We start from the raw sequence: 25,436 nt of genomic DNA, 5'->3' as shown, positions 1-25,436 counted from the left end.
GCGGGGACGCATCTTGATGGGTCGAGCATCACCTGTGTCGATCTCATGCTGCACCAGATGAGTCTGACCCACCTCTTCCTCACTCAACGCAAAGCTGTCTCTGAATTCAAACAGCAACTGCCACAACCGTTCCTGCTGCTCGGGGTCAAGACCAACACAGTTCCTCCCCATATCTCCCTCACTGCAGACAGTGTCCTCTCCTCTCCATCTGGGGTAGCTGGGCTGGGGGGGTGCGGCCGGGCTCACAGAGGGCCTGTGTCATGGAGGTAGCTGGGGGAATGTAACACATTGCGTAGGTGACAGGGGGACTGGGGAAAGAGTCACACACAGCTGTGGGGGAGGGGGCGCAGCCATGAGTCTCTGCTGCTTTAACTGTTGGAGTAAAGGGTTGTTGGGGAGTGAATGTGACATTAGGGGGGCCATGGTGACTTCCGTCCCTCCCTGGAAGCTCAGTGTGCCCTATTTAGGTCTAACTGGCAGCCTGTGCTCCTAAGAAAGTCCAACCCAGGATACAAGGGTCCTGCACAGCCGCCACCCACACAGGATGACGCACAGTCCTGCCCCTACTGTCAGAGTCATTATTCCCTTCCCTTTCATGGGTGCAGCTCACCTGTGACTGTGCGAGGCTGCACAGTTGTAGGCTCACACTGAGTCCACCTGGCACAATATCTGGCCTCACCAGGGTTACTGTGGACCAGTGTCCACCAGGGCGGAGCAGGGCACCCCCTCCACAGTGACAGGGACATGACAAAAGTCCCCAACACAGGTCCGGCCCACCACAACAACAGGCTCATCGCTTGACCTCGTCTGCTTCTGGGGAAGTGGAGCCTTGCTTCCCCGTCTGTGCCGGTGGGCTCCTCCTGAAGATGATGGTGGTTGGGATAGAAAGCCAGGGGTCCGCACTACCCGGTCTATGCGGACCCCGAGCGTTTCCCTGAGCTCTGGGGGACATGGGGCAATCTCGGCGCAGATGGCCTGGCTGGCCACAACCCAGCAGACCCTGGGACCAGGGCGTGTGTTTCGTGCCGCCTGTAGCGACACGCACGAATGAGTTCTGTTTCGGCCACCCAAGCAGGCTTTTCCGGCTCCGGGCTGTTCTGCCCCCCAGCTCGCACAGAGGGTGTGTCTCCCGCACCCCACCAAAGCCCCAGCTGAAGCCCCAGCCCACACCAGCTCCCTCTCCAAAGCCATCTCCAAGGCTGTCTGCAATGACCTCAGGATGAGCCAGCTGGGTCTGTATGCGCAGCTCCGTAGGAGAGAGCGCCTGTATGAACTGGTCCCGTGCTAGCTCGCTCTGCACGGAGGGGGGCATGTGAGCATATGCCCGCCGAGAGAGGCTCTCAATGTCATTAGCTAGCACCCGTAGAGGCTCTCCAGGCTGCCTGCGTCTATTACTCAGTTCGGAGCGCAGTAGCCCGGGCTGTACACACTGTCCATAGCGCCTCCTCAGTGTCCCACTAAAGCACCATAATCATGCCTGTCCTGGGGCTAATCAATATCAAACAGGCCAGAGCTTCATCCGTGAGGCATAAAGCACATGCAGTGCCCTTTTCTTCATCGACCACCCCCTAAAATGAGCTAACAGTTCAAACTGAGCATGAAAAGAGCTTCCCAATCCGCCTTACCGGAATACTTCGGGGTCTTAACAGATACGGACGCAGCCGGGAACTGGGCGCCGCCATGTTGTTTACATCCTGAGCCCCAGATTCCTCGTCACCGCGCGTCGACGTCACCACTTCGGTCCGCCACCAGAATCCGCGCGAAATACAGTCGACGAAGCACTCATGCCCGCTTCAGCCGCCATCGCTCTACGTCCTCCCTCAAGCGGCCTCTGCGCCTCGCACGCCCTGGCGATTCCTCCAGACAGAACCCCGACGTCCATTCACACGCACCTCCTTGGCCATATCGTCCCCTACCTCCACCTTACTTTCGGATTCCCTCGAAGCATTTTCAATCCCCGTTCTCACCTACGGTACTAGCCACATAAGTCAGCTAGCTAGCTGGCTAACTTGTATCAACGTTTTTACTTCTGACACCAATGTAATGACCTGACTAGATCATAAATGACAATTGTCCAGACAGGGCTTGAGTTTGCGAATTGACGGTTTATTAAACAATTTACACAGGCTACTGTTTGGGCCGTAGCACACGCCAAATAGATGACAGATAACCCACAAGCCAAATTGTGACCTTCTCTTGTGAAGCCCAGACGTAAGAGAGAGAGAACAAAGGCTGAACCTGGTCTTAACTTCCAATGCTCCACCCCCCTGCCCAACCCCCCTCCACGCCACTCCGCCAACCACCAGGATGCCCGGCATCAGAACATTCCAGGCATTCCCGTGATTGGCAGATAGCAGGTTGATTGACATGTCGGACCCCGCGAACACCGGGTACTGGTCAGTACAACACAACCACCTCCTAGCCTAACACATAACACACAGCTGTCTGTGCGGGTCGCTACAATATGATAACATGACAACAACTTGATGGCAGTAGTTAACTACTGTAGCTAACTAGCCAGCTAACCTCTGTAGCTAGCCAGCAAGCAAAGTTAAAGGGATTGCAAATGGGTTAGCATAACTCTAGCCAAAAAAAGTGAATTATTTTTCTAAATATTAGCTAGCTGGCTAGCAATTATGTGACCAGCAAACACCTTCCCCACATTAGATCAGCTCTGCAAAATATCTTTGAAAAGATCTAATGTGATTGGTCAAAAGACCATATATATATATATATAAAACACATTTTTAAACAGTAACATGCAAAACACAAACAGAACAGCCAGAGGGATTCCACAAGGAAATAAGAGAAGGAAAAAAGTATAATAATACAAATACACATTATATCAATTCAAATACAGACATGTAGCGATTACATTTTTTTAGACATTTTGTTTTGTATACGTTTTAATGACTCTAAATAGTTTTCCAAATCAGATTTTTTTTAAATAAGAAAAGGAGCTTTTTCTTCATAAATGTTTATTTGTGTATGAAACATTTTCCTAATAAAATCAAACTTAGATATTTCAATAGTTTTATGCATTTTGAGGCCAAGATATAGGTTTTACATCAGTCCAGAACACTTCACTATATAAACAATGACAGAATGTGTTCAATAGATTCAGTTTCTAGTTCACAAAAACTGCATTCACTGGTAATATCAGGTATWTATTTAGAAATCAAGCTATTACACAGATAGAATCTATGGATAATCTTAAAGGAGATCTCCTTTACTTTATTGGTCACCATAAATTTGGGTGGAGTGAGCCAAGCACAGCACCAGTTTACATCAAACGATGAAGCCCAACAAAATATCACAGAGGGAATAGACTTCCTGTAGAAAATATCCCTTAATAAACAATTGTTGAATTTCTTATCTAGTAAACCTATGCCATTCACCTTGGATATCGCTTACAATAGGAGATATACCAAAATATGCATTATTCTAAAGTAACTCTTCAGCCTTTTCTAGGTGAGCATCCAGAGGACCTCAACAAAATTAAGATCCATCTTGACAGATTCTCATCCAGTGGTCTTTCACAGGTGAGTTGGTATGGTATGTTCTTTCTGTATATGGGGTAAAGTATATCACATTTTCTGGTTGCCCTGTTTTTTGTATCATTGTGTTGGATTTATGTTACAGAATAATGATGCACAGATAGATGCGTTGGAAGCAAACTTCCTCAAGCTCACCAAAAACCTTGAAGACCCAGTCGAGAGGATCCAATTCTTCAAGGTATGAAACTCTTTATTCCCAGCTGGCTTAAGTCGTAATTGTGAATAACAACATTTCGTCATTGAATAGCAGACATTATCAACCAGTTGAATTATCAAAAAAAGTTTATCGTCAATGTCTGACGAACAGTCAGTCTGCCATTCTGCTATAGCAACTGTGCCAAGGGCAGCAACATCAATATTATCTATCCTTGGTTTGCAGACGTACTTGTCTGTCATACAAATTGTGGGACTCCTTTCACTTGCTCTCTCTATCTCCCTCTCAGGCATATTTCCCTGTGGTGTATGGCTGTGATTTTGACAGAGCTTTGCAGGCACTTGTTTGTCAGTTCCTCTCCAGACTAGAAGATCTGCTACCAGTGCCAGACCTTAAGCAGGTAGAGAGAAAACCAAGGGAGATGTAAATATCACTGATATTCAATGCAGTCTTTATGAGCTCCATTTTGGCTCTATGTTTGTCGTTATATCATCATCTTTAAAATGTTGCATTTAACACATTGAGAGTGATGTTTGAGATATAAATGGATTTCTATGCTTTTGTTACACTCTCATTTTCGGTGTACTGTCTTCATAGACTGCATCTTGGCTCAGCGCTGTGCCCTCTGCCTCGGATGAGTGTCTGCAGTCTCTTTCTCACACAGAGGACCTGCAATACCTGCTTCAGCACCACGCATGCTGTGGAAAGTTAGACAAACGTGATAATCTAAGCTCCTTTATCACAAGAAACACATTGTGACAGGCCACTAACTTTTCTGACATACTGACTTAAAACTTTACTGTCCTCTACCCTTGTGTCTGTCAGTATTTCCCTCCCCTGCAGAAGACTGCATCCTCGCTTCACTGTCCCTCCCTACCACAGTGGGAGTGGCATATGGCTCTGACAGCAAATTAGATGTCTTGCCTAACTTGGAAGGCTCATGTAAGCAGAGAGATGGAGACTTTGTCAGACAGCAGAGATTATCAACAGGCAGAATCAAGAGCACGTTTAGATGGAAACCAGAACAGTAACGAAGACAGAGTGTCTACCATGGCTAGCGATGATGATGAATGCACAGAGAGAGGTGTGGAAGAGGAAAATGAAAACATAAGTGCTGTGGGAAGGGTTATTACCGAACCAAAGGACCAGAGGAGATGTGAAGGGGCTGTTGGGGACCTGTGTGCGGCTGGAGCACCAGACCTCACAGCCAACTCTCCAATGCTCACCTCCAGTGTGGCTTAAAAAGCCTCAATATTTCCCCCCTGACTTACACTCAAAAGTAAAGGGGACCACCGAGTCAATTCCTCCAAGAGATCTAGAAAGAGCCCAGGAGGGAGGATGGCTGAGTCCAGTGTGAACTCTGATACACCTCTGCTTGAATCCTCACAGGAAACGTAAGAGCAAAGTGTGTTGGAATTAGGTTTGATTGACATACACCACCAACACCATGCATCTTTACATTTGAATCCATTATGTTAAACTACTGTTATCTACTACTGTTGTGCATTAGTATTTAACTAAACATGCTCTGTGGATCCTTCCCTAACAGGACTGGTGCTGGAATCAAGACCATTTTCTCCAGACCATGACGACACAGAAGAGGAAAACAATGGTAAGACTTTTGAAACGTACTTATAAGAATTCCCCAAGAATTCCATAGTTGTGCAAAGACAATGGCATTTATTTTCTTGCTTTATTCTCCACAGAACCTGCTTCAGGGGAGTCTTCTCGGCTGTCTAGCTGCGCTCAACCACCACCTGGTGACGTATCACCATCCTCGGAGACCCTTTCCAAAGCATTGTCCACTGCACGGCGTATTTCCAACAAGTGCTCCCAGTGTGGAAGGTGTTTTTATCTATCCATCTCAACTGGTTCAGCATCAGCGAATTCACACTGGAGATCGACCCTACAAATGCACCCAGTGCGGAAAGACTTCCAGTAATTCAACTGGGCTTTCAAAACACCACCAAAAACACTGTCTAGACGCGACCTTCGTTTGCCCCAAGTGCAGGGAGAGTTTCAGATCTCTCCGCCAGCGGTTCAAACACCTATCTACTCACAAGTCCCTCAAATGTCTGTTGTGTGGAAAGAGTTGCCAGACGACTTCTGATTTGCGAAAGCACCAGCAAACACATAGTGTGACTCCTTCGTTCAACTGCTCTTTCTGTGAAAAACGTTTCACGATCCTGTCGAGCCTAACAGGCACAACAGGACCCATTCAGTGGTGGGGGGGTATGCTTGTTCCAAGTGTGGGAAAACATTTGGATCTTTAAGTGAACGGCTCCAACATAAGAGGACACATAGGGCACAGCTCAACTGTATGGAGTGCGGACAGAGTTGCAGTTCCCGCTCCGAACTAAAGAGTCACCAGCAAACTCACTCTCATGAACCGCTCTTCAACTGTCGACACTGTGAAGACAAATTCTTTGGGTCAGTTGAGCTGAAGATCCACCAAAGAACTCATGCAGTGGACAAACCCCATCAGTGTGGCGCATGTGGAAAGTGCTTTGGCGCCTTAGCCACCATTGTACTCCACCAACGGACACACACGGGGGAGAAACCCCACACATGTCCTCGCTGTAATAAGCAGTATATCTCCAAAAGTCAGCTGACGTCACACATGCGGACTCACACGTGCGAGCGTCCATACAGCTGCTCTTACTGTGGGAAGTGTTTCTCTCAGTTGGCTAATCTTACTGTGCACACAAGGATTTACACGGGGGAGAGACCTCACATCTGCTCTCAGTGCAAGAAAGGGTTTTGCTCAGTCGGTGACATGCAGAAGCATGAGCGCTCTCACACCAAAAAGAAACCTTACAGGTGCACAGTTTGTGGAAAGGCCTTCACATTGTCAAGTCATTTGACGGTTCACATACGCAGTCACACAGGAGAGCGCCCCTACACCTGACCTGAGTGTGGAAAGAGTTTTCTGTCGTAACTAAGCATCAATTCACCCATACAGGACAGAGGCCATACCCGTGTTATCAATGTGTAAAAAGTTACACCCGTCTCACACACTTGAATAGACAACTACAAACACACGCTTGAGGCAGTCCGAGGTGTTTTCCTGTTTTGGTTTCATTCTGAAAAGCGTTACCATGGAATTAGTGCAGATTGCTGTTTCACTGTCTGTCAATGTGTTATGCTGAATAACGTCAATGTATAACTTAAAAACCATGCTCATTCTCATGCCTTTTTCTCAAACTGTAGTTTGTGTACATTACTGCCAACATGGATGGAAAGTAAACATTTCAAAATATAAAATAACCTCTTTCAAGTTACAGTATGTGTCATATCAATGAGGCATTTTATGATACTTTCTAGCTTGGGCCTGCTTCTCTCTGGCAGTTTGTGGTTTGATTCAGAGTTTATTTTGAATGTAACAAATGTATGCATAAAAACCAATACAAAAACTGAGAAGACAATATTTGAACTTTGAAATACAACTGTATTTTTTTTCTTTCTTCAATGAAAATGAAAGCTGCTATACAGTAGGCTTAATTTATTATATTCTACCTTACCTATTCTATATATAATAAGCATTTGGCTTAATTAACAATAATACACAGACAAGTGTGTACGTGAATGTAAATATTGTTTTTTATTAAACTTTTATATATTACCGTTTATAGATTATAATTTGAACACTTAAACTGTTACACATCTACATTTCCAAATAAATGTAGTAGGTATTTTTAGCAATTATGAGAGTTTTGTAATCGTTTCTGTAGGTGTGTGAGGTGTATTTATGGCTTATGGTCATGTGTATACAGGGCCACACTCAGTTGCCAAACTTTGCAGTGTGCGGGTTTCTTCTTTTTTCTCATCCTATTCAACTGTTACCATGCACCTGCAACAAAGATAGTTCAGATGTGCGAGTGCCTTTTGAATTTTAAAACTTTGCATACACAAATAGAGCCGACATGATTCCTTGTTCTTCATGTCAGAGAGGCATGTTTGTTTTCCATTACATATTTATATCTGAACGTTCCAAAACTAACTTGTGACCTACTGAACGTGCCCCTAATATGTGAGGTAGCAGTGTCATGGTGACTGCCCTATGCCCATATATGGAGTTCTTGCTGCAAAGGATGAGATGACAGACGGCCCAATTCTGATACATTTTCCACAAACTGGTATTTTGACCAATCAGATCAGAAAAAGATCTGATGTGAAAATATCTGATGTGATTGATCAAAAGACCAGTTAGTGGAAAAAATATCAGAATTGGCTACCTGTGTAAATGCAGCCAAATATTAATTTCAAATCAAATTTTATTAGTCACATGCGCCGAATACAACATTCACCTTACGGTGAAATGGTTACTTACGAGCCCCTATCCCTGTCACGCCCTGGCCTTAGTATTCTTTGTTTTCTTAATTATTTTGGTTAGGTCAGGGTGTGACATGGGGAATGTATGTGGTTTTTGTAGTGTCTAGGGTGGTTGTAAGGTTTAGGGGGTTTATTAGAGTAGTTGGGTTTATGTTTAGTATAGTAGTCTAGCTGTGTCTATGGTTGAGTGTAGGTATCTAGGAAAGTCTATGGTTGCCTGAATTGGGTCTCAATTAGAGACAGCTGGTTATTGTTGTCTCTGATTGGGAGCCATATTTAAGGCAACCATAGGCTTTAGCTGTTTGTGGGGAATTGTCTATGTTGAACGTTTGTAGCCTGTGTGTACTACGTTTATAGCTTCACGGTCGTTTGTTGTTTTTGTATAGTTTGTAATAGTGTTTCGTTTCATGTTCATCTTCGTAGTAAAATAAAAGAAGATGGCTTATTTTCCACATGCTGCGTTTTGGTCCGTCTCTCCTCCACACGATCGTGACAATCCCAACAAAGCAGTATTTTTTATTTAAAAAAAATACGGATAAGAAAAATAAATAAAAGTAACAAGTAATTAAAGAGCAGCAGTAAAATGACAATAGCGAGACTATATACAGGGGGGTACCGGTACAGAGTCAATGTGCTGGGGCACCGGTTAGTTGAGGTAATATGTACATGTAGGTAGAGTTATTAAAGTGACTAAGCATAGATGATAACAACAGAGAGTAGAAGTGGTGTAAAACAGAGGGATAGGGGGGGCAATGCAAATAGTCTGGGTAGCCATTTGATTAGGTGTTCAGGAGTATTATGGCTTGGGGTAGAAGCTGTTTAGAAGCCTCTTGGACCTAGACTTGGCGCTCCGGTACCGCTTGCCGCGCGGTAGCAGAGAGAACAGTCTATGACTAGGGTGGCTGGAGTCTTTGACAATTTTTAGGGCCTTCCTCTGACACCGCCTTATATAGAGGTCCTGGATGGCAGGGAGCTTGGGCCCAATGATGTACTGGGCCGTTCGCACTACCCTCTGTAGTGCCTTGCGGTCGGAGGCCGAGCAGTTGCCATACCAGGCAGTGATGCAACCAGTCAGGATGCCCTTGATGGTGCAGCTGTAGAACCTTTTGAGGATCTGAGGACCCATGCCAAATCTTTTCAGTCTCCTGAGGGAGAATAGGTTTTGTCGTGCCCTCTTCACGACTGTCTTGGTGTGCTTGGACCATGTTAGTTTGTTGGTGATGTGGACACCAAGGAACTTGAAGCTCTCAATCTGCTCCACTGCAGCCCCGTCGATGAGAATGGGGGCGTGCTCTGTCCTCTTTTCCTGTAGTCCACAATCATCTCCTTTGTCTTGATCACGTTGAGGGAGAGGTTGTTGTCCTGGCACCACATGCCCAGGTCTCTGACCTCCTCCCTATAGTCTCGTCGTTGTCGGTGATCAGGCCTACCATTGTTGTGTCATCGGCAAACTTAATGGTGTTTGAGTCGTGCCTGGCCGTGCAGTCATGATTGAACAGGGAGTACAGGAGGGGACTGAGCACGCACCCCTGAGGGGCCCCTGTGTTGAGGATCAGCGTGGTGGATGTGTTGTTACCTACCCTTACCACCTGGTCAGGAAGTCCAGGATCCAGTTGCAGAGGGAGGTGTTTAGTCCCAGGGTCATTAGCTTATTGATGAGCTTCGAGGGCACTATGGTGTTGTACGCTGAACTGTAGTCAATAAATAGCATTCTCACATAGGTGTTCATTTTGTCCAGGTGGGAAAGGGCAGTGTGGAGTGCAATAGAGATTTCATCATCTGTGGATCTGTTGTGTTCTTCGGCATAGGCACTATGGTGGTCTGCTTGAAACATGTTGGTTTTACAGACTCGGACAGGGAGAGGTTGAAAATGTCAGTGAAGACACTTGCCAGTTAGTCAGCACATGCTCGCAGTACACGTCCTGTTAATCCGAATGGCCCTGCGGCCTTGTGAATGTTGACCTGTTTAAAGGTCTTACTCACATCGGCTGTGCAGAGCGTGATCACACAGTCTTCCGGAACAGCTGGTGCTCTCATGCATGTTTCAGTGCCATTTGCCTCGAATCGAGCATAGGAGTAGTTTAGCTCGTCAGGTAGGATCGTGTTACTGGCCAGCTCTCGGCTGTGCTTCCCTTTGTAGTCTGTAATGGTTTGCAAGCCCTGCCACATCTGACGAGTGTCAGAGCCGGTGTAGTAGGATTCAATCTTAGTCCTGTATTGAAGCTTTGCTTGTTTGATGGTTCGTCGGAGTGCATAGCGGGATTTCTTATAGGCTTCCGTGTTAGAGTCTCGCTCCTTGAAAGCGGCAGCTCTAGCCTTTAGCTCAGTGCGGACGTTGCCTGTAATCAATGGCTTCTGGTTGGAGTATGTACGTACGGTCACTTGGGACGATGCCATCGATGCACTTATTGATGAAGCCAATGACTGATGAGGTGTACTCCTCAATGCCATCGGAGGAATCCCGGGACATATTCTAGTCTGTGCTAGCAAAACAGTCCTGTAGCTTAGCATTTGCTTCATCTGACCAGTTTTTTATTGATCTAGTCACTGGTGCTTCCTGCTTTAATTTTTGCTTGTAAGCAGGAATCAGGAGGATAGAATTATGGTCAGATTTGCCAAATGGAGGGCGAGGGACAGCTTTGTATGCGACTCTGTGTGTGGAGTAAAGGTGGTCCAGTTTTTTTTATCCTCTGGTTGCACATTTAACATGCTAGCGTCGCTAGCTAGAAGCACCGCTAGCTCGTAGCGCCACTACATGCTACTAGGAGCGCCGCCTCTGGGTGAGCGTTATCTTGTTTGCTTATGGTGGAATACAGCTTATTCAGTGCTGTCTTAGTGCCAGCCTGACTGTGGTGGTATGTAAAGAGCTACGAAAAATACAGAAACTCTCGATGTAGATAGTGTGGTCTACAGTTTATCATGAGATACTCTACCTCAGGCAAGCAATAGCTCGACACTTCCTTAGATATCGTGCACCAGCTGTTATTTACAAAAATACATAGTCCGCCGCCCCTTGTCTTACCAGACGCTGCTGTTCTATCCTGCCGGTACAGCATATAACCAGCCAGCTGTATGTTGATAGTGTCGTCGTTCAGCCACGACTCCGTGAAGCATAAGATATTACAGTTTTGAATGTCCCGTTGGTAGTTTAATCTTGCGCATAGGTCATCTATTTTATTCTCCAAAGATTGCATGTTTGCTAGTAAAATGGAAGGATTTGGGGGTTTATTCGATCGCCTACGAATTCTCAGAAGGCAGCCCGCCCTTTTTTCTCTGCCTACTCTTTACGCAAATCACGGGTGATCTGGGCCTGTTCCTGAGAAAACAGTTTATCGTTCGCGTCGGGCTCGTCAGACTCGTTAAAGGAAATAAATGATTCTGCCAGTCCGTGGTGAGTAATCGCAGTCCAGAAGTTATTTTCGGTCATAAGAGATGGTAGTGGCAACATTATGAACAAAATAAGTAAAAAAGGGGCCTCCCGGGTGGCGCAGTGGTCTAAGGCTTGCTGTGCCATCAGAGACTCTGGGTTCGAGCCCAGGCTCTGTCTCAGACGGCCGAGACCGGGAGGTCCATGGGGAGACGCACAATTGGCCTAGCTTCGTCCGGGTTAGGGAGGGTTTGGCCGGTAGGGATATCCATGTTTCATCGCGCACTAGCGACTCCTGTGGCGGGCCGGGCGCAGTGCATGCTGACCAGGTCGCTAGGTGTACGGTAAATGTGTTTCCTCCGACACATTGGTGCGGCTGGCTTCCGGGTTGGATGCGCGCTGTGTTAAGAAGCAGTGCGGCTTGGTTGGGTTGTGTTTCGGAGGACGCATGGCTCTCAACCTTTGTCTCTCCCGAGCCCGTATGGGAGACAAGACAGTAACTACTAATAATTGGATACCATGAAATTGGGGAGAAAAAGGGGGTAAAAAAATAATAATAAGTAAAAAAATAAGTTTCAAAAAAAGCAAATAAGCAAACAAAAAATACACAATCGGTTGGGGGGGACACAACATTTCTGTGCCTATATTGAAATGCCTGCCAAACGGCCACATTCCCCATTGACTGTGGATTGAAAATGTTGTCTGATTGCTTGGGAATGTCCTCCCAAGCCCACTTTATCATGTTTGATTGAGATATCTAGAAAATATAGTTTTTGTAGGCTCTGATGATATCTGATTGGATTTAAGTTTTTTTTTTGGGGGGTCATTACCAGTATGTCATCCCTGGGCCCAGTTTAAAAAAAAAAATCTATATGAAATAGAAATATAATGAATAGAACGGGAGTCCTCATTCAAGTCAATGATTAGTCCATTCTATTCATTATATTTCTATGCATTTCATCCTATCCGAGAGAATAGATACCGTTTGAAAAACTATAATTGTTAGTGAAAACAGTAGATTTGATGTAATACACAACCAACTCTTACAGTGCAACTGCAAAGGTATTCAAGTCTGCAAGTTTTTATTTTGATCATATGACCAGGTACGCTTTCTGAAGGTTAGAAAATGCCCCCACCACTTTGTGTATATTGTTTCATTTGCAGAAATCGCTTCAATGAGACCATTTGCAAGATTGACACACAGAGAAGAACAAATGACAAACGTTCTGTAGCAGAGTAGCGATGTATCTAATACATTTTCCTTTCTGGGTGTTCAATATAATCATCAGCATTACTTTGTGAAGAAGAATTGTATTTATTTTATTCACACAGAAGATATCACCTTTCTTCTAGGAAACTGGTCCTGAGGTCCATAGTGTCAGGTCTGGATGAGACACTACCCCCCAGCTGGAGGACTCAGTCCCAACTTGAAGCTCGTCTGCATGTGATGTAGTGGTAAAACAAATAGATGGGTAAACTCTGATCGGCGGTCGTGGTGAAAAAAGTAACACGCCCTATACTTTAAATACATTTTTCCTCAAAGATGGGTAAACTGTCAAAAAATTATAATAACCACTTCCTCTGTAGTAAACAACTTGGAAGAACCTCTGTGAAACCTGTATGTCTGCATTTACACAGGCAGACAAATTCTGATATTTTTCACTAATCTTTTGACCAATCAGATCAGCTCTGAAAAAGATTGGTCAAAAGACCAATTAGTGGGAAAAAGATCAGACTTGGGCTGCCTGTGTAAACACAACCTATGTGAACTGTGCTGATTGAATCATGTTGTTTCTGGATGGGGTGATAGAGATATCTGTTTCAGCTCATATGTTTTACCCACTGCAAAATGAGAACATGTTACTGATAGAAGCGAAGGAAGATACAGGTAACTTCCTAAAACCAACATAGTGTCTTAATAGGGCTTTGGGCCTGCCAGCACAGCTTCAATGCCACTTGGCATAGATTATACAAGTGTCTGGAACTCTATTGGAGGGATGTGACACCATTCTTGATCAAGAACTTCCACAATTTGGGGTTTTGTTGATGTTGGTGGAAACGCCTGTCTCAGTGTTCAATTGGGTTGAGATCTGGTGAGACACCCTTTAAACCCCCTATGCTTCTTTGAGACCCCTCTTTCAAAGTCACTGAGATCTCTTCCAGCCATTGTAGCCAAAATAATGGGCAACTGGGTATTTTTATACATGACCCTAAGCATGATGGGATGTGAATTGCTTAATTAACTCAGGAACCACACCTGTGTGGAAGCAACTGCTTTCAATATACTTTGTAACCCTCATTTACTCAAGTGTTTCCTGTATATTGGCAGTTACCCATCATTCTGAGCTTTGGCTTGTTTGATTTCACGAAGCACAGTCGGGGGCCCTCTGGCATCCTCTGGTCCAACCAGGACATCTAGGGCAGTCCCGTCCCAGTTCTGAACAGTCACCTGTACGATAACCCTGTAAGCCAGTGCCAGATGGGAGCACACCAGCATGTAATGATTATGAAAATGCTTGACTCAATCATTCATCTACTTTAATGTTTTGGAATGACACAATGTTTACACAAAGGCTAAACGGTTGGCATTTTTAGATGGATATGTTTATTGATATATGAATGCATAACTCAATTACAGAAGAGTAGATTCTGCCGATTATACTGCATTCAACAGAACACTAAATCACTATATCACCATGGAAATAAATCCAGGTGCTGAACATTTAAACAGTTTCACCAAAACTCCATATAACATTACAGAAACAAATAGAAGGAACAGCCTCAATATGTACATAAGCCACTCCCCTGGTTTTCATCCTCGACTATTATGCAGAGTGATTTTTAAAAATGGCAAGTTCACTATTTAACAACTTAATGTTAGATAGTTCATCACCTTGAAAGTAGTCTATGGGCCAGGAAAACCTGTAATCTATGGTTCAGTCTTCTTTAAGTAGCCACTACAAACTTAAGCTAATTTTAAACACCGCTAACTACAAATCAAAGGGAGTGATAGGGTCAATTATGCAATTGTTCTAAATGTAATATCCAAATCACCAGAAATAAATCCAATATTATTGGTTTTACATTAGCATAAGGTAATTTAGCAATTTGTTTTACATTTCATGGTTGCCCCATATCACTTAAATTGATTGTCAGCTAGTGGGGGCTCAAGTTAGCTTGTTAGTTTGTAGTGTCTGTTTAAAGAAAACTGAAGCACAGATTACAGTGTCTCCTGGCCCATAGACTACTTAAAGGGTGAGGAATCGTCAAGCAGTAAATTACTGAACTTCCACTTGAACTGGGAAACAAGGCTTTAAAGTGTTGAGGATATGATAAATTAGTTTGGTACTGGGTGTACTTCCTGCATCTCCACTAATGCCACTATTACAAAAGCTCTACCAAAAAAAGCATATTGTAAATACACACAACTTTCAATGATTTTTCTTCATGTGATAGTTCAGGTGTGAACTGCGTTTGTAAGTATTCGGGCAACGAAGACATGAATATGGCCTCTCCCCTGAATGAACCAGCAAATGTTTTTTTAAGCAAGTTCTCCGGATAAAACCCCTTCCACATTCATTACAAGTGTAGGGACGCTCTCCCCTATGCCCACGCATGTGGACGACTAAATGGCTCGACTTAAAAAAACGTTTGTCACACTCTTTGCATTGGTAAGGTCTCTCCCCAGTGTGAAAGCGCTGGTGTACCTGCAGATCCCCTCCTGATGGAAACGCCTTCCCACAKACAGAGCACATGTASGGTCTCTCCCCTGTGTGGAGCCTTATGTGCACAGTGAGATTACCTTTCTGAGTGAAACATTTACCACAGTAGGAGCAGGAAAAGGGACGATAATTCATATGAGTACGCATGTGATCCTTGAGYCGYCGGTTTGTTACGAAGGACTTTCCACATTGGTGACAATGGTGTGTTCTCGGAAGTTGCAATCCTTTCTTCTTTGGAAGGTGCGACGATGGCCTCAGATCCGACCTCTTATGGGCTTCCACGTGGTGCACGAGGCTGGGCAAGTTGCTGAAGGTCATTCCACATTTGTGACAGTCGAGCGTTTGGACGACACTGTGACTTTTTTCGTGGGCATCCAGTTGATTCGATTCGGGAAAGCTCCTTGCACAGTGACGGCACTGGAATGGATATTGTGGTGATGTCTTAAAACTCTTCCCGCTCTGTGGACAGATGAACATGGACTCGTTGTGTGGACACTGGTGTCTCAATTTCTCACGCAGAGAACCAAACTCTCTCCAGCACTTCAGGCAGCTAAAGGCAGTGCCCACACATTGCATCCTCTTATGATTTGACAGACTTGTAAAGAATTTGAATCTATTCCCGCAGTTGGAGCACTTGTATGGATTATCCCCACAGTGAATTTGCTGGTGTTGGACAAGTTGAGACTGATAATTAAAGCACTTCCCACACTGAGGACACTGGTGGAAAATGTTCATGTGTGATGAATTGGAAGTAGATGGGGCACACTCATTTGAAGCTGAAGAAAGGGGAGTCAACACCTGAAACGATACCCCTGCAACGGTGTCTGCGGAAAAATGAATACAAATATTGAACTCATGAGGAAGTTTCCCCTACCATTGCCCCACAATGGTCAGCTGTGGCTATCCAAAGGGTAAATGTACTTGACAAAAAGTTTGTGAGGTCTCACCTGTATCACCACCTTGCATGACACTGGTAGGAGAAAGACCAGAACCAGCCCTGTGAAAGGCACAAAACAGAAATGCAAATTGATGACCATTACTAAGTCAAGTGGTAAAGTTGTTTCAAACAACAAAAATGCATAAATTAATTCTCACATACAGTGTCTCAAAGTATTCACACCACTTGACTTATTCCAAATTTTGTTGTTACATCCTGAATTTAAAATGGATTAAATAAAAACAATTCTCACCCATCTACACACAATACCCCATAATGACAAAGTGAAAACATGTTTTTAGAAATGTTTGCAAATGTATTAAATTATATACAGAAATAATTCATTTACATAAGTATTCACACCCCTGAGTCAATACTTTGTAGAAGCACCTTTAGCACTGATTACAGCTGTAAGTCAAAACTGTAACTCGGCCACTCTGGAACATTCACGGTCTTCTTGGTAAGCAACTTCAGTGTGGATTTTGTCTTGTGTTTTAGGTTATTGTCCTGCATCTCCCAGTGTCTGGTGGAAAGCAGACTGAACCAGGTTTTCCTCTATTTTGCCTGTGCTCTATTTTGCCTAATTTTGCCTGTGTTTAGCTCCATTCCGTTTACTCCATAACGATTACAAGCATACATATAACATGATGCAGCTACCAGTATGCTTGAAAATGTTGAGACTGCTACTGAGTAAGTATTATTTTAGTGCCTTGTATTTTTATTTTTTATTTAACCAGGCAAGTCAGTTAAGAACAAATTCTCATTTACAATGACGGCCTACTTGTAAAGCCCCCCCAGCCAAACCCTTCCCTAACCCGGATCACGCTGGGCCAATTGTGCGCCGCCCTATAGGACTCCCCCGATCACGGCCGATTGTGATACAGCCCGGGATCGAACCCGGGTCTCTAGTGACGCCTCTAGCACTGCAATGCATTGCCTTAGACTGCTGCGCCATTCAGGAGGCCAAGCATGATGCATGTTTTGGAATATTTGTTATTCTGTACAGGCTTCCTTCTTTTCACTCTGTCAATCAGGTTAGTATGATAGAGTAACTACAATGTTGTTGTCCATCCCCAGTTTTCTCCTATCACAGCCATTAAACTCTAACCGTTTTATATTCACCATTGGCCTCATGGTGAAATCCCTGAGCAGTTTTCTTCCTCTCCAGCAACTGAGTGGACGCCTGTATCTTTGTAGTGACTGGGTGTATTGATACATGATCCAAAGTATAATTAGTAACTTCACCATGCTCAAAGGGCTATTCAATGTCTGTCTTTTTATTTATTTGGAACCATCTACCAACAGTTGCCTTTCTTTGTGAAGCATTGGAAAACCTCCCTGGTCTTTGTGGTTGAATTTGTGTTTGAAATTCACTGAGGGACCGAACAGATAATTGTATGTGTGGGGTACAGAGATGAGGTAGTCATTGAAAAATAATGTTCAACACTTATTGCACACAGAGTGAGTCCATTCAACTTCTTATGTGACTTGTTAAGCAAATATTTACTCCTGAACTTATTTAGGCTTGCCATAAAAAAGGGGTTGAATACTTATTGACTCAAGACATTTCAGCTTTTCATTTGTAAACATTTCTAAAAACATAATTTAGGTGTAGGGTATTGTGTGTAGGCCAGTGACAAAACATCTAAATGTAATCCATTTTAAATTCAGGCTGTAACAACTACATTTGGAAAGAGTCAAGGGGTGTGAATACTTTCTGAAGGCACTGTACCTTTTCTGTGCTGACTCGTCCTCTACATCTATGTCATCTTCATTCGCTTCATCACACGTTTCATCGCAGCCTATAATATCTCTTGTGCTCCCCATTGCCACTAAATGTGCTGTCCTCATAGCCACACCAGTGTCCAGATTTGTACGGTTTAACTGGTCAGGGAAGGCATCGGATTCAATATCTGATTCCTGAGGAATGTCAGAGGAGGAAACTGCACAGACAAAAACAAATACGTTAAAAAGAAATGTCATATCTGCCAGGCTGTTCTGAATACTTATCTCATATCCATAATTTACATTTTAATCTGTCAAATTGTTTATTATTTGGCTAATCCATCCAAGTTTAAATCCCTTTAAAATTAACAAGAAAGGTAAGGAACATGGTGAGAGGAAGTTCCTGCACATAAATCAGATTATGATCCTCAGATGCAGTTGTTACATCAATAAACCTTATCTGACCATGTGGTGCTAAAATGATGTGTAAAAAAAAAAGAGAGTCATTTTCTATGAACTTACTGTTTGTGTACAATGTTCTGCATTGTTTGTAATTCTGGAGCAGAAACTGGAGATCTTCTGAGTGAGAGAAAGACTGCAGGCATTCATCTAGGCCAGAGGAGCCAGCACTCAGCAACAATGCGGTCTAGGGAAAAGAGGGACACAAATAAAATGCCAAAATAGATTCCAGGCCAATTACAGTTATTAATTTGAATGCCGTTCTCTCAAGACTGTCTTACGAAAGTGATTTCTGTACCTGCTTAAAATCTGGCAGTGTAAGCAGCTCTTCCAGCCGAGTGAGGAAGTCACAGACCAGTTCCTGAAGCGCTTTGTCAAAATCAGGTCTGAATTCCTCAAGGAACACCACCTGAAAAGATGGAGTCAGCGAGATAATGCAAAAGGAAAACGGTTAGCCTACTTAATGATTGGTTGGGAGACCCTGCATGATCCTACTTTGGGTGCCAAGTCTTTTCTTCTCTCTTGCCAGGGTCTACTAGTTATGACTTATCATACAACGAAATGCAATTTTTCAAGGACATTAATAATAGGTTCTCCCTGGCTGTACCATCGATCCAGTCAAGCCATATGGCAGAGACTGCCTTTCCAAACTGCCTCAACTATCTGAAGCGGACTAGACACCATTCACTTTCCATTTGGATTATTTGTTGTGCCGGTTTGTTTTGCTTTTGAAGCGTTTCGAGATTCTATTTTGTAATGAGAAGTGCTATATAAGCAAAATAAATGATTATTAGGTTGAGTCAGGCTAAAGAAAATGTTAAAGTAAAACAGGTTCAAGACAAGCTTGACATGAACAGCTACTTACTTGAACGAAGTGTTCACGCTCAACTGGGTCTGTAATCAAGCTTTGGGTGAGCTTGGCGAAGTTAGCTTCAGGTGATTCCATGCCTGCATCATAGGACTGTAAAACAACGTGGAAAACACACCGAAACCAGATGGTCATTTTTAGACTTGGTGTTAAAGGGGGTGACAAATGGCACACAACTGTCCATACCAACAAACTTAAGCTCTTGATTTTAATGTGGCTGAATTATCAGGGTGTTAATTCTCATGTAAGTGTCCAGCAGGGGGAAAAAAGTTAAAATCTTGGCATTGTACTATGACATTTGATTTACCAACCTGAACCTGTGCAAGTTGAGAAGACTTTATAGAAAAAAGGAGGGTTTGGAGGCTGACAGGGTGTTCAGCAGAAAATCGCCCCAAAGTTACCTGCAAGAAAAGTGGTGATGGAGTTCGATTCTTTGCATAAAACTATTCTCTGTTCTTCACCAATTGAAGTGATTCTGTATGAAAGATTAGACAGAATTCCTTACCCTTGCTCTCAGCCCCAAAATAAGGAGGGTCCTCTGTCTGTCAGTCATAAGTTCTGGGACAGTTTGTGTTACCACGGTCACAAACTCCTCTAATTTCCCATAGTGCTTAATGGCCCTCTGTTGTGATACCTGCCACATAAATGCAGACATCAGTCGTAGAGGTGGAACCAAAAGGCGCAGGGAGGAGAGAGGGATGGGGGAATCTATAATGTGAAAAGCACAGTGTGTTACTGTTAGATGGCTAGCTAAATCAATTACGTTTAGCTATGCATATCTTAGCTACCGTTATGTCATAATAACATTGTCATAACAAATGTCTTAACAATCCCAGCAGACAATAGCCTGCGCCGAATTTGCATGTGGACACTCAATAACATAATAATAGCTAGCTAGCTAGTCAATAACATATTATAAACGGGGTGGTTTGAACCCTTAATGCTGATTGGCTGACAGCCGTGGTATATCAGACCGTATACCACGGGTATGACAAAATATGTATTTTTACTGCTCTAATTACGTTGGAAACCAGTTTATAATAGCAATGACACCTCGGGGGTTTGTGGTATATTGCCAATATACAACGGCAATGCTCTGTATCCAGGCACTCCGCGTTGCGTCGTGAACAGCCCTTAGCCGTGGTATATTGGCCATATACCACACCCGCTCGGTCTTATTGCTTAAAAATATCGAATGGCACAGCTAGCTAACGTTAGATATACAAGAGGTTTTGCTAGAAACCGCACAATAGCTAGCTAGATAGACGGCTACTTCCTTGACGTCAGGGTCGTTTTCACTAGACACCAAATGCTAGAATACTGACCCGAAACATGGAGCGAAGACCCGAATTTGTCCAATTAGAAACGCTCGTTTACATGTTCCGTTGCAAAACGTTTAGCTACGGTTTGCTATTATACGACCCTGGTCATAGCTAGCTAGCGACCTGGTTATTACGCCCACCTAGGTTAGAAAGCTAGCTAGCAAACACACAATATTGTTTTCTATCTTGCAAGTTACCACGAATACCGTATACATACCCATTATGGCCCATGTGCCAATCAATATCTTAGCTACTTTAGCTAGTGAGCGCCGCATGAGACAGTAGAAAGTAAATCTAGCTAGCTAACGTTACCACCATAAAAGAGGATGTGAAACCTTTGCCACCAAGTACTATTTTAACATCAGTGTCCAAAAAGTCTTCAAAATAAAAGTCATCAATTATGCTAAATGTGTAATATTTAACTATCAAGCTGTTCAATAGATATATGTATTTATGAACTTGATTATTGCCAATACAATCTGCATTTTAGTTATTACTAACTGTATTTACATGTAACCATTAACTTCATCATTAGTATAATAAGAGATCTAAGACATCTGTAACAAGGGCATTGTAGATCACCATGAGACATCTACATCATCATGACCATACCATTATAGACCATATCTGTCTAAAATAGTATGCCTACTAATCACTTCCTCATGCTGTGATTGTGAATTGAATAGTCATAATCAATGGCAGCCTAAGATGTGTCCCTATCAAGGACAACTATGTAAGGGTAGGGCTTACATTCGTTATATACTTACATTTTATATTATGCGAGCCACTTGACCTACTGGAGCTTCATGGGATTGGAGTCATAATTCTCTGTGATATGTCAGACCAAGGGACCATAGGGAATTTGGTCATTTCTGATAGTTGAAAAGGTATCCACAAATGTGTTTACCTGTGTTGTTCATGATGCCACTCCATTGCTAATCACTTCGTGCCAATATAGAGCATGGCAGTCACACACACTAAACCCTGTTCATATAATTCACTGTACACTATTCAGGAAGAAAATGCTGATTACACCCACAATTCTATGAAACTGTATGGAAGAGGGTGAATGTTTTAATAAACCGTGTGTTGCGAGTATGGTTGCACATTTTGGGGAATATTCAGTGGTGAAAACTTTACATGGGAATTTACAGAATATATGGGAATTAATATCACTTAAATGTAGATGGTCTTTTGCATTGGATATACAGTTGAAGTCAGAAGTTTACATACACCTTAGCCAAATACCTTTAAACTCAGTTTTTCACAATTCCTGACATTTAATCCTATTTTATTTTTTATTTATCCATTATTTTACCAGGTAAGTTGACTGAGAACACGTTCTCATTTGCAGCAACGACCTGGGGAATAGTTACAGGGGAGAGGAGGGGGATGAGTGAGCCAATTGTAAACTGGGGATTATTAGGTGACCGTGATGGTTGAGGGCCAGATTGGGAATTTAGCCAGGACACCGGGGTTAACACCCCTACTCTTACGATAAGTGCCATGGGATCTTTAATGACCTCAGAGAGTCAGGACACCCGTTTAACGTCCCATCCGAAAGACAGCACCTTACACAGAGCAGTGTCCCCAATCACTGCCCTGGGGAATTGGGATCTTTGTTTAGACCAGAGGAAAGAGTGCCTCCTACTGGACCTCCAACACCACTTCCAGCAGCATCTGGTCTCCCATCCAGGGACTGACCAGGACCAACCCTGCTTAGCTTCAAAAGCAAGCCAGCAGTGGTATGCAGGGTGGTATGCTGCTGGCATACTATTAAACATTCACTGTCTTAGTAGGATCACCACGTTATTTTAAGAATGTGAAATGTCAGAATAATAGTAGAGAGAATGATTTATTTCATCACATTCCCAGTGGGTCAGAAATGTACATACACTCAATTAGTATTTGGTAGCATAGCCTTTAAATTGTGTCAAACATTTCGGGGAGCCTTTCACAAGTTTCCCACAATAAGTTGGGTGAATTTTGTCTCATTCCTCCTGACAGCGCTGGTGTAACAGTCAGGTTTGTAGGGCTCCTTGCTTCCTGAGCGGTACGACAGCTGCATGGTCCCATTGTGTTTATACTTGCGTACTATTGTTTGTACAGATTAACGTGGTACCTTCAGGCGTTTGGAAATTGCTCCCAAGGATGAACCAGATTTATTTATTTTTTCTGAGGTCTTGGCTGATTTCTTTTGATTTTCCCATGATGTCAAGCAAAGAGGCACTGAGTTTGAAGGTAGATCGTGAAATACATCCACAGGTACACCTCCAATTGACTCAAATGATGTCAATTAGCCTATCAGAAGCTTCTAATGCCATGACATAATTTTCTGGTATTTTCCAAGCTGTTTAAAGGCAGTCAACTTAGTGTATGTAATTTTCTGACCCACTGGAATTGTGAAACTGTGAATTATAAATTAAATAATCTGTTTGTAAACAATTGTTGGAAAAATTACTTGAGTCATGCACAAAGTAGATGTCCTAACAGACTTGCCAAAACTATAGTTTGTTAACAAGAAATGTGTGGATTGGTTGAAAAATTAGTTTTAATGACCCCGAACTAAGTATGTAAACTTCCGACTTCAACTGTATTTACCATATATGGACACATTAACATAAACCTTTTACCTTATCATAAGTAAACAGTTGTAAATCATTAAATCCTTCCAATAGAAATAAAACAATTTAGTTACAAATTCAACTTTAAATGAGTTGACTCTTCACATGGGATGATTTCACTGAACAACAAAAGGGAATATTGAATGATCCCCAATGATCCATCGCATCTACCAAAAACGTTTTCAACATACATCTGTAAAATGATAGTCTAGAAACTAAAGCTTTGGTTGTCTTCCTCTCAGGCTTCCATGTCTTCTCCCTGGACCTCCTCAATGTGCACCTCTTGAACATCAGACTGAGGACTCATCTTCACGGTCACTTTCCAACCCTGTTGAGGATGGCTCGTTGTCAGGCTCGAAAAGCCTAAAATTTGCCCAGATGGCCAATTTTTCAAACCTTGTATTGGTCAGCCTGTTGCGTGCTTTGGTGTATGTGTTCCCAAACAAGGACCAGTTGCGCTTCGAGGCGACTGATGTTGGTGGGATTTGGAGGATGATGGACGCAACAGGGGAAAGAGCCTCAGATCCACAAAGTCCCTTCCACCAGGTGGCTGATGAGATATTTTGGCACGACTGCCATATTGGATCTCCATCCCATAGCCCTTGCTTGGAAGTGTACTTCGCCAGACTGCCAAGAACCTTGTCCTCATCCAGGCCAAGGTGGCGAGACACGGTAGTGATGACACCATAGGCCTTGTTGATCTCTGCACCAGACCGGATGCTCTTGCCAGCATACTTGGGGTCCAACATGTACGCTGCGGCGTGTATGGGCTTCAGGCAAAATTCTTCACGCCTTTTGATGTATTTCAGAACTGCAGTTTCCTCTGCTTGGAGCAACAGTGAAGTGGGCAGGGCAGTACGGATTTCTTCTCTTACATCTGCAAGCAGAGTCTGAACATCAAACAGGATGACATTGTCTCCCTCAATCCGTGCAATGGCTACTGCAATAGGTTTCAGGAGTTTCAGGCTGCTTACCACTCTCTCCCAAAATACATCATCCAGGAGGATCCTCTTGATGGGGCTCTCCATATCGGCAGACTGTGATATGGCCATTTCTTGGAGATGCCTTCCCCTTCAGGAGACTGTCAAACATGATGACAACACCACCCAAACGGGTGTTGCTGGGCAGCTTCAATGTGGTGCTCTTATTCTTCTCACTTGGGCTTGGTGAGGTAGATTGCTGTTATAACTTGATGACCCTTCACATACCTAACCATTTCCTTTGCTCTCTTGTAGAGTGTATCCATTGTTTTCAGTGCCATGATGTCCATGAGGAGCAGATTCAATGCATGAGCAGCACAGCCAATGGGTGTGATGTGAGGGTAGGACTCCTCCACTTTAGACCAAGCAGCCTTCATGTTCGCAGCATTGTCTGTCACCAGAGCTAATACCTTCTGTGGTCCAAGGTCATTGATGACTGTCTTCAGCTCATCTGCAATGTAGAGACCGGTGTGTCTGTTGTCCCTTGTGTCTGTGCTCTTGTAGAATACTAGTTGAGGGGTGGAGATGTAGTTAATTATTCCTTTCCCACAAACAATCGACCACCCATCAGAGATGATTGCAATACAGTCTGCTTTCTCTATGATTTTCTTGACCTTCACTCGAACTCTGTTGAACTCTGCATCTAGCAAATTAGTAGAAAAAGCATGTCTGGTTGGAGGGGTGTATGCTGGGCGAAGAACATTCAGAAATCTCTTCCAATACACATTGCCTGTGCGCATCAGGAGGTGAACCAGTTGCATTCAAAGCTCGAGCAAGACATTCATTAGCATTTCTCTGGCTACGTTCCTCCATTGAGTCAAACAAACATCTGATTCCAGGAGGACCATGAGCTGTTGCTATCGATAAGGTGTCTGATTCATCATTTTCACCTCAAATAGAAGTAGAGGGACTTTTGTCAGAGGTTGCTTGTTATGAGTGCTGAGGGAACTTTATGCAATTGGCCAGATGATTCTGCATCTTTGTTGCATTTTTCACATATGATTTGGCACAGTATTTGCAAATGTACACAGCTTTTCCTTCTACATCAGCTGCAGTGAAATGTCTCCACACATCAGACAGTGCCCGTGGCATTTTCCTGTAAATATTAGAAAAAAAAGGAGTAAAAAAACAACAAATACAATTCCATGTACAGATATAGTTAAACAGTTAGATTAAACAACTTCTTTGTAAGATAAATGTTTTAAATGAAACATGTATGGAAACAGGTGAATTAACACTTCAGTTAGCAGGCGAAAACCCACATGGTAGCAAAAGCTAACTAGCAGAAATTGTTAACAAGTTAGAAATGATTTAAACACACTTTGCTGTAGGCTACTGTTTACTAGTTAACAAAAAATAATGTATGCCATATAAAATATATTCACCCCA

At 43.3% G+C, this 25,436-nt stretch overlaps 1 protein-coding gene and 2 pseudogenes across 1 annotated transcript; 1 reads left to right on the top strand and 2 right to left on the bottom strand.

The window, feature by feature from the left end:
* Nucleotides 1-4,261: 4,261 nt before the first annotated feature.
* LOC111981789 (uncharacterized) lies at nt 4,262-20,799 on the bottom strand. Its single transcript, XM_070433761.1, has 8 exons — nt 20,661-20,799; nt 19,627-19,829; nt 19,433-19,522; nt 19,119-19,214; nt 18,552-18,662; nt 18,317-18,440; nt 17,802-18,012; nt 4,262-4,409 (listed from the first exon to the last, which is right to left on the bottom strand). The coding sequence occupies exons 1-8, from the start codon at nt 20,716-20,718 to the stop codon at nt 4,322-4,324; spliced, it is 981 nt and encodes a 326-aa protein (XP_070289862.1). The 5' UTR covers nt 20,719-20,799; the 3' UTR covers nt 4,262-4,321.
* On the top strand, nt 4,762-7,251 carry LOC111981941 (zinc finger protein ZFMSA12A-like; annotated as a pseudogene).
* The window catches only part of LOC111981864 (zinc finger protein ZFMSA12A-like), a 23,785-nt pseudogene continuing 12,341 nt past the window's right edge, over nt 13,993-25,436 (bottom strand).

The sequence above is a fragment of the Salvelinus sp. IW2-2015 genome, linkage group LG3 (assembly GCF_002910315.2).
Source record: "Salvelinus sp. IW2-2015 linkage group LG3, ASM291031v2, whole genome shotgun sequence".
NCBI classification, from domain to species: Eukaryota; Metazoa; Chordata; class Actinopteri; order Salmoniformes; family Salmonidae; genus Salvelinus; species Salvelinus sp. IW2-2015.
This window is presented reverse-complemented; position numbering and strand designations above follow the sequence as displayed.